The 10463-nt window shown below is 38.5% G+C and overlaps 1 protein-coding gene across 5 annotated transcripts in view; it reads right to left on the bottom strand.

The window, feature by feature from the left end:
* ITGB3BP (integrin subunit beta 3 binding protein) overlaps positions 1 to 10463 on the bottom strand; it is a 106823-nt gene that overhangs the window by 21639 nt on the left and 74721 nt on the right. For all 5 annotated transcript variants that reach the window (XR_011565851.1, XM_019957331.2, XM_070786428.1 and 2 more), the window contains exons 5-7: positions 2240 to 2318; positions 1751 to 1844; positions 1353 to 1412 (exon numbers count right to left, since the gene is read on the bottom strand). Coding sequence is in view for 4 of the 5 variants with exons in the window: in XM_019957331.2 (XP_019812890.1) it covers positions 1353 to 1412; positions 1751 to 1844; positions 2240 to 2318 (233 nt within the window). In the remaining variant the exon portion in view is untranslated. The remainder of the gene's footprint in view (positions 1 to 1352; positions 1413 to 1750; positions 1845 to 2239; positions 2319 to 10463) is intronic.

Genomic DNA, 10463 nt, shown 5'->3' with positions numbered 1-10463 from the left:
AATTCTAATTAGCTCTAGGAAATTAATAGATTAAAAAAAATTACATCATTGCTATTGTATAAATAAAAGAAAGATTTTCTCTAGTTGAGAAATAATAAATATTCTTATCCTCTAAAACTTGTCAAGTCAGTAGAGATTAAAATCATTGAAAGCTAGTTACACATTATAATCAAGATACACTGCACTGGAGAGAAATGATCTCAATCCTTTTCTAGGGAAGAGCTGCTTGTATGTACTTAAATTCTATGGATCCTAATGGGAGGTAGCTGTCCAAGCAAAGGGCCAAGGAAGCCTGCTCAGATATCTTCCCACATGAGTTTTGGAGTTTTCCCAGTTGGCCTCTGGAACTGACCAGCAGGGAATCTCAGCTTTTCCTCCTACAAACTCATCGCTAACTTTGTTAAAGATCCTAAACACAGACTAAATTGGTTGAGTTATGTCTTATGTTTGAACCTGAGAGCTGGGATGGCTGGATGCTTTCATTTGTTTTAGGAAGACACAACACAGAAAAATACAAAGACCAAACTTTTTGACATGAGACTGATTTTCAGTTGGAATCCCTGCTCTGACATAGGCAGCAGTGTCTTTTGGCAAACTACTCAACATTTTATTGTGTCTTTGTTCCTTATCTATAATGACAATAACAGCTATCTTGCAGGGTTGTTGTATAGATCTGCTGATCCTAGTGTTGAGAACATAGTAATTATTAGTCCTCAACAAAGGGAAGTCACTGGTACTCAAAAATGGTAGACTAACACATGGCTACCCACTTCAAGGCCTACCTCCGTTTGCAGAGATTGCCAAATGGCATTCCTGTCAGTAATATTAAAATGATCCCTCAAGTTGGTCTAGTGGCTTTAGTATTTTATAGTCTGTGATTATTTTGCTTACTTAGGTGTGAATGTGCATGTGTTATGGGAACTTAGTTTCCTAATTTAGTTTCCCATAGTGTGAAATGCTCAGAGGTATGAGTTCACAGTAGAGCAAATGTTATTAAAAATCTCACAACACTGCCTACAAAGTAACTTTTTATGTTTTGTGTATCTTTCTATATCAACATTAAAATCTGCCATATATGCATTATTGCCCAATCTGTCTGTATTTTCAAAAAGAACTTTTAATAAAAGAAATAACTATAACTTAATCTAAAAACTGTATTTCAAAAGTTCAGTCATCAGGAAAATTGATCTTACTGGACATGGTCTTCTGCTAAATGCAGTATAATGTTTTTCCAATGAGATTGGTGGTCTTTTAAAAGAATACACTAGAACAGGGCTCATGACAATTGGCTGAAATGGTAAAATGAGATGAAAAGATCTCTTTATACAATAAACTAAGACAGAATTCTTTACCTTTGTTGGGAAGTCCTGAATTCTTCTTTTTAAATAGTTTTTGCTTTATTACCTTAGTCACTAAAGGAAAAAAATTAATATGGGATATTAATCATTTCTCAATTTGGAAGAAACAACTTAAAAAAATACATATATTTATAAGTATCAAGTACAAAATGCAATACCTAATATCTTATGTAAAGAATGAGAACTACATAAATTAAGCCTAATATGAGTTACCAAGGAACACTCTTTCCCTCACATTCAGGAAGAATCTCTGAAACAACACATCCTAGCAAAAGATATATGGTTTCCTGTTCTAAGTTTACAAACAAGCAATAGAGAGAAACTCATTAAAAACTCATAAATTAGGGGTGGGGGGACAAAAAAAAAACCACAAACTCAAAAATTTCTCTTACTTAGTTTTTTTGTTTTCTGCATTTCTCTTTTAAAGACACATGATGCATGGGGGATACCAATGAGATTTTCAAGCTCTTTACTGCCCTTCAAAGCCTAAAAGAAAGGCATTTTAAATGAGTTATGTTCTCTATAAATATAATACTACTGACAACTCTAGTGAAAATACAGTACACTGCTTCCTTTCTCTGAAAAACTTAAACTCTGTGATAATGAAATTTAACTTTTTCTGGTAGGTTAACTAAAGCCTTAAAATATCTGAATAAAACCAATCTATTAACTACAAAGACAAAACATAATGATAAATTTACTTTTCAATGTGAAGTCAGGTATTACTAAAATATTATGGTTAATTAATGTTCATGTAAGAAATTCTTATGAAAAGTAAAATGAATATATCTTCTGTAAACTCTTTCCAGGATTGGATTCTCCTATGCTTTTTCTAATGGGGTAACAGAATTATGAAAAATTATATGCCAAAAAAAGCAAACCTGTATACTACTTAAATTTTGCATTATTTCCATGAATTCTTCTGATGATTTTTCAACTTTAGATAGCAACACCATGAATCTGTGAATGAAAAAAAAAAACAAAAATATTCAGTAAGATCAAGCAGTTGAACACGGCAAGTCATTTTCAAAGCTTTAATCTTTTTAAAAGAATCTTATATTCAGTTTTTATCATTTTCTTTGCATTTTTCAAAGTGGTAAAAGATGTAAATGCTCCTCTTTCAGCTTTCACTCCTTTACAAACAATATATTTTACCAACCATCCTATCCTTTGGCATTTCACTTTCTCATCACCACTGAGCAATGGGAAAGAAGAGATATATAGTTGGCTTGTCCTTTCTCCTTCATACCATTTTGAAAGAACAAATACACCACCATCATCTTATTTACTAGGCAGAAAGTGAAGAGGAACTAAAAAGCCTCTTGTTGAAAGTGAAAGAGGAGAGTGGAAAAGTTGGCTTAAAGCTCAACATTCAGAAAACTAAGATCATGGCATCTGGTCCCATCACTTCATGGCAGATAGATGGGGAAACAGTGGAAACAGTGTCAGACTTTATTTTGGGGGGCTCCAAAATCACTGCAGATGGTGATTGCAGCCATGAAATTAAAAGACGCTTACTCCTTGGAAGGAAAGTTATGACCAACCTAGATAGCATATTCAAAAGCAGAGATATTACTTTGCCAACAAAGGTCTGTCTAGTCAAGGCTATGGTTTTTCCAGTAGTCATGTATGGATGTGAGAGTTGGACTGTGAAGAAAGCTGAGAGCCAAAGAATTGATGCTTTTGAGCTGTGGTGTTGGAGAAGACTCTTGAGAGTCCCTTGGACTTCAAGGAGATCCAACCAGTCCATTCTGAAGGAGATCAGTCCTGGGTGTTCTTTGGAAGGAATGATGCTAGAGCTGAAACTCCAATACTTGGGCCACCTGATCCAAAGAACGGACTCATTGGAAAAGACTCTGATGCTGGGAGGGATTGGGGGCAGGAGGAGAAGGGGACGACAGAGGATGAGATGGCTGGATGGCATTACCGACTCGATGGACGTGAGTCTGAGTGAACTCCGGGAGTTGGTGATGGACAGGGAGGCCTGGCGTGCTGCAATTCATGGGGTCGCAGAGTCGAACACGACTGAGCGACTGAACTGAACTGAAGTCTATGAATCAGTGTTACCCAGTAATTTTTTTTAAATTAAAAAATAAGTTTTTTAGCTTAATATATTCCAATGACAAATACACCAAGGTACTCTTTTAAATTTGAAGACAACGAAAGATATGTTTGGCCACATTCATGTGTCTATACTTTTAAAAGCTGCACAATATTGGACCTAGTAAATATACCAAAGATGATTTAACTATTTCCTTATGGCTGCAACTTTAGTTTCTTTTCGTATTTTAAGATCTCACAGTTTGTATACGATAATCTATGCCAGTGCAATTTAACAGAAATATAATGCAAGCCATATATATAATTAAAAATTTTTGAATAGCCACATTGAAAGTAAAAAGAATTAGGTGAACTTTAATTTTAATAATATATTTTATTTAACTCAATATATCCAAAGTATTACCATTTCTTTTTTTTTTTTCCAGAATATTCACAGCTGCTTTATTCAAATTGGTCACACAGTAGAAACAATCCAAAGATCCAAGAGGAGAATGGATAACAAATTGTGGTATATCCATACAACATAAATTACTACTCAACCGATTAGAATGAACTACTAACACAGCAACACGGATAAATTACAAAGACATTGCGCGTGTGTGCTTAGTCGCTCAGTCGTGTCCGACTCTTTGCGACCCTCTGGACTGTAGCCCGCCAGGCTCCTCTGTCCATGGGATTCTCCAGGAAAGAATACTGGAGTGGGTTGCCATGCCCTCCTCCAGGGGATCTTCCCAACCCAGGGGTCAAATCTGCATCTCCCCAATCTCCTGCATTGCAGGCAGATTCTTTACCACTGAGCTAATGGGGAAGCCCCCACAAAGACATTATGTTATGTGAAAGAAGACACACACACACAAGTCCCTTCTATATGACTCTATTTACATGGAGCTTAACAACCAACAAAGGAATGGATGGAGTTTAAAAAATACTACAGTGTGGAAACAAAATCATAATGTAGTTATCTTCAGATTAGAAATAGGATAAAAACTGACCAGAAGGGGAAGGAGGAGGAAATCTTTTGGGGTACTAGAAAAGTTGTATTCTTGACCTGGGTGGTAGTCCCATGAGCATATACACATATCAAAGTTCATAGAGCAATACATTTCAGATTAATGCATTGTACACACTTTATTTTATGTATGTACTCAGTCAGTTGTGTGACTCTTTGGGGCCCCACGGACTGTAGACTGCCAGGCTCCTCTGCCCATAGAATCTTCCAGGCAAGAATACTGGAGTAGGCTGCCATTTCCTATTCCAGGGAATCTTCCCTACTCCAGGGAATCTTCCTGACCCCGGGTTCAAACCCGCAACCCTTATGTCTCCTGCATTGGCAGGTGGATTCTTTACCACTAATGCCACCTGGGAAGTCCCATGTTATACCTCAAAAATAAAATACAGTATTTTCAAAGCAGTGCTCTTCCTGGGCACATCTTTAAAGCACCTGATGTCTCTATATTGAGAATGCTATAATTCCAGAAAGGTGTAAAATCTCATCTTTGCTCCTTTCCTTTCTTAGAAGATTAGATCTCATTCTTCTTAGCCAAATTGAGCAATGATTAGTTACTTCCCAGTTTACAGAGTCAGATAATGAATCTGAGTCCCACACAGTGCAAATTTATGTGTTCCTAACTGAGAGCTCTTGTCAAGCCACTCCACACCCATGGGATCCTTCCAGCAAACAATCTTTCTGTCTTCAATTTACACTTTTCAAGTCAAAGGTCCCAATTTGCTTTCTACTGGTAAATGTCCAATTTGATATTATTCTCTTCAAGAACAGCATCTGACTTTGTCTTACATCTCATTGGCAGGGGCTAAATAAATCCCTCTTCAACTGTGATTTTTCAGATCCCTGTGTTTGCGTACTGAGGTTCACTGTTATTTTTCTGAAAGTACTTCTGGAAGCTCCTGTCTTGGCCTCTACACTGCCACCTGCGCGAAGGGCGAAGGGTCGCCGTTGGTGGCCGGTGCGCCCGCCGGCTGTGTGATCTCTGCGGTGACCGCTGCTGGAGGAGGTAGCGGCGGCCTAACCCTCGGCCTCCAGGCGTCTCCTCGCTCCTGGGCAGAGGAGGTCTCCGCTTCCCTTCCTCCCAGAGGGTGAGCTTCCCAACTAGCCCGCAGGTTCTGCCACCGTCCCTCAGAGCTGTCCTCTCTACCCCTTTCCCGCCGCCCCGTGAGGCGCAGCGCTCCGCCCCCCGCAAAGTATTACCATTTCAACATGTAATCAATATAAAAATTATCCATGAGATACTTTATACTTTTTTTCAAAATTCAGTGTACACTTTATATTCATAGCATATCTCATTTCAGAATAGTCACATTTTAAAAGTTCATTAGCCAAAAATAAATAAAAGTTCATTAGCCATGTGTGGCTGGCTAGTGACTACTGTTTCAGAGAACACAAATCTGTCCTACCAATTTTATGAGAGAAACTAGAAATTCTATTTAAATGCTTTTCAAAATCACATCAGTGTTATCCATTAACATTTGTGTGTGCTATAAAAATAAGACAAACGTGACATTAAATGTTCATACACAATGAATATGAACAGTATGTTTCAACTAAGTAAAATATGTATATAAGTATGTGAGCAAAGAATGGAAAGAAAGCGATATGCAAAAGCTAAAAATTATGTGAACACAGTGGAATCCCAAGTGATATTTTTTTCCTTAACATTTTCCTTCATTATTACACATTTTAAATTAGAAGTTGTCTGTTTGTCTGAGGTCCCAGCTGCTTACCACTGGAGCCTCCATATGAGACAGACCACCTCCATATGAGACAGACCACCTACCACCTACATATGAGAGACACTACCTCCATATGAGACAGACTACCTCCATATGAGAGAGACTATCATAAAGGAATTCTGGCTCCTCCAATTAAGCTCCAAAAGCCTGAAGGAGCAGGAGGACTTCAGTGACTCCCACTCAAGGCTGGGAACCTCCAGCTTCCCCTACATTATTCCTAAGCCCACTAAGTACCTCAGAAATACAAAGCTGAGGCAATTAAGCTCCTTTGCTATGAGAAGGAGTCCTAGGGGCTCTTTTGCTGGCATCCCTTTCCTGGGAGGATTAGAGTGGCAGAGCCTCTTCACATGGTCTTACCATTCTTTAAGGAACTGATGCTGTTCCCTGTCTACCCCCAGGCAGTTGTGTGGGAAGGGCTAAATCCTGCAGTGTTGCCATTGTGAATGACTCCAAAAAGCTCTGTTCAGAAAGAGCGAGAAGTGAATGGCACCCCCAAGAACTGTGGTATGTAAGTGTACCCAATGAATCTATTAGTAAATCTTTCTCCTAAGACAGTTATCCAGCAGCTAACCAACCTGTTCAACAGCCTCGGAGTTTTTGGACTGAGGATCAGTTCCCCAAGTATCAAGATATCCTTCACATGCCTAAACTTGCTTGCACTGCAGGACCGATTAGAGTGGTGGACATTCCATCACTCTTGTCATTTTTAATTTCCTTTCCTCTCTTTCTCATTATACTTCTCGCTAGGTGAAATTCTTTTCCTCATCTCAATGGTAAGCAAATTCATAGAATGGCTTTTAAACTGTCATCCAACTGCTATATTTTGAGAAATTCAGGAAGTGTTCTCCATTTCTACATCTTCTGACAAGATGGTAGACAAGACGTCATACTCTTTGGAGATAAACAACTTGCTGAGCAGCTTTTGGGAGAATGGTTGCCACTGTCTTCATCCTAGACAAAATGGCAATATTTATATTTAATCTCATGTGCTGGAAGCTGAATTTTTATTGCCAGGGATAGCATTTTCTATATTTTCAAAGGATAGTTTCAACTATACTTTGCTGTCCTAAGACAGCATTATTGTTTGCTTTAATATTATCTCTATGTGCCTTCAACTAATTTAGTTGTTTCTGAAAACCAACAATCTTTTATACCTGCCTACAGAATACATTTCTGCTACAAAGTTTCCAAGTTATTGTTGCCCCTTTTATTCAAGTTGGTAAGTGAAAGTATCATCAGTGGGTGCCATCATATTTTATAAAACACTATTCCTTTCTTAAACAGATTTGCCTCTGGCTGGACTACACTGGGTCAAATCCTTCATCTTATAATGACCACTGCAAACTATGCAGATGTTGATGGGTACGGCATCCAGATATCCAGTGGCTGCTGCCTGTTTCATGACCTCCTTACAAAATTTGATAAAATCCTATATTATGCCCAAATTCCACTGTTGTACAACTTGAGAAATATGAAATCTTGGTCTTTCTTGAATGAATCATTTTTTTGTTTCAGCAGTGTAAAAATTCAGCAACATCTTTTTTTTAACTAGTTTTGTTAACTAGTTTTTTAAATTGTCTAGTACTCTGTTTTTAAAAAGAAACTATGATCCAGTTGGTCTGGCAGAAGAGAAAGCTGTTCAAGTTCTGACATTTTTTGCCAGACTGCCTTTCCTCAGAGCAGATTCTTATGGTATGTTCACTATGAATATCCATTTTTCTCTTGAGAAAGCCACATGCCCCAAATTCAGGGTTTTTGATGTATTTTCCAATTTGCCTAGAAAAGTCTCACTGTAAAATTCAGTTTTCTCATTTTCCCCAAAGAGAAAGTCTTATTATTCTGAAGAACAACTGAAATTAGAGGCTTTGCTCATATAAAATACATAGAGGGACATATCCATTAATTATGCTTTAAATTTCTTCCATAGTGATTTCTTCAGTCTCAAGCAAGTGATACATAACTTTTAAAAGTATCATTCTGCTTCAATTCTGCTTTTTTCCCTATCTTGACTACTTTCAATTATTTTCCATTCTTAACTTCAAGTTTAACTTCGTTATTTTCCTTTTCTCCATAAAGCTCCTCAGATATATTCTGAGCGAAGAACTAAAAGAACAAGGAGAAGTTATCCTTAAATTGGCGACTCTAACTGAAAACTTATGATACAGGTGATTAGCAAGCATTAACTCAGCTGCTGCTATGCCATCACAAATGTGGAAGGGAGGTCATCAATTTCTTCAAGATTCCCTGGCATGCAACCCATGGTGCCTACTATACTGACTGTGCAGGCAATGTGGATGCAGTGGAATAAGATGTGAAACCTCTAAAAGCCATAATGCCCTGTAAAGATACTAATTTACCCTTTTCTGTAACTTCCAACTGTTTGGCACCTTTCTTCCTCATTAGATCATAAGTTCCATGAAGGTAAGGACAGTGTCTACCTTGTTTATGTTATAAACCAAGTTACCTAGCATGGTGTCTATAGTATGGTAGATATTATTTGATGGAACAATGAATAAAATATAAAAGACCTAATCCAGTGAACATTCATTCCTAGATCCAAGTGAAATATGCTCATCTTTCATTTTAATGTTCTTTTTCAGTTCAGTTCAGTCACTCAGTTGTGTCCGACTCTTTGCAACCCCATGAATCGCAGCACGCCAGGCCTCCCTGTCCACCAACTCCCAGAGTTTACCCAAACTCATGTCCATTGAGTTGGTGATGCCATCCAGCCATCTCATCCTCTGTCATCCCCTTCTCCTCCTGCCCCCAATCCCTCCCAGCATCAGGGTCTTTTCCAATGAGTCAACTCTTCGCATGAGGTGGCCAAAGTATTGGAGTTTCAGCTTCAGCATCAGTCCTTCCAGTGAACACCCAGGACTGATCTCCTTTAGAATGGACTGGTTGCATCTCCTTGCAGTCCAAGGGACTCTCAAGAGTCTTCTCCAACACCACAGTTCAAAAGCATCAATTCTTTGGCTCTCAGCTTTCTTCACAGTCCAACTCTCACATCCATACATGACTATTGGAGAAACCATAGCTTTGACTAGACAGACCTTTGTTGGCAAAGTAATGTCTCTGCTTTTGAATATGCTATCTAGGTTGGTCATAACTTTCCTTCCAAGGAGTAAGCGTCTTTTAATTTCATGGCTGCAGTCACCATCCGCAGTGATTTTAGAGCACCCCAAAAATAAAGTCTGACACTGTTTCCACTGTTTCCTCATCTATTTCCCATGAAGTGATGGGACCAGATGCCATGATCTTCGTTTTCTGAATGTTGAGCTTTAAGCCAACTTTTTCACTCTCCTCTTTCACTTTCAACAAAAGGCTTTTTAGTTCCTCTTCACTTTCTGCCATAAGGGTGGTATTATCTGCATATCTGAGGTTATTGATTTTCTCCCAGCAATCTTGATTCCAGCTTGTGCTTCTTCCAGCCCAGCGTTTCTCATGATGTACTCTGCATAGACGTTAAATAAGCAGGGTGACAATATACAGCCTTGATGTACTCCTTTTCCTATATGGAATCAGTCTGTTGTTCCATGTCCAGTTAGTTCACATATTGCTGAAGCCTGGCTTGGAGAATTTTGAGCATTACTTTACTAGCGTGTGAGATGAGTGCAATTGTGCGGTAGTTTGAGCATTCTTTAGCATTGCCTTTCTTTGGGATTGGAATGAAAACGGATCTTTTCCAGTCCTGTGGCCCCTGCTGAGTTTTCCAAATTTGCTGACATACTGAGTGCAGCACTTTCACAGCACCATGTTTCAGGATTTGAAATAGCTCAACTGGAATTCCATCACCTTCACTAGCTTTGTTATTAGTGATGCTTTCTAAGGCCCACTTGACTTCACATTCCAGGATGTCTGGCTCTAGGTGAGTGATCACACCATCGTGATTATCTGGGTCGTGAAGATCTTTTTTGTACAGTTCTTCTGTGTATTCTTGCCACCTTTTCTTAATATCTTCTGCTTCTGTTAGGTTCATACCATTTCTATCCTTTATAGAGCTCATCTTTGCATGAAATGTTCCCTTGGTATCTCTAATTTTCTTGAAGAGATCTTTAGTCTTTCCCATTCTGTTGTTTTCCTTTATTTCTTTGCATTGATCGCTGAGGAGGCTTTCTTATCTCTCCTTGCTATTCTTTGAAACTTTGCATTCAGATGCTTTTATCTTTCCTTTTCTCCTTTGCTTTTCGCTTCTCTTCTTTTCACAGCTATTTGTAAGGCCTCCTCAGACAGCCATTTTGCTTTTTTGCATTTCTTTCCCATGGGGATCGTCTTGATCCCTGTCTCCTGTACAGA

The sequence above is a fragment of the Bos indicus genome, chromosome 3, assembly GCF_029378745.1.
Source record: "Bos indicus isolate NIAB-ARS_2022 breed Sahiwal x Tharparkar chromosome 3, NIAB-ARS_B.indTharparkar_mat_pri_1.0, whole genome shotgun sequence".
Lineage (NCBI taxonomy): Eukaryota > Metazoa > Chordata > Mammalia > Artiodactyla > Bovidae > Bos > Bos indicus.
Note: the sequence above shows the minus strand (reverse complement) of the source record. Positions and strands in the feature narration are given on the sequence as shown.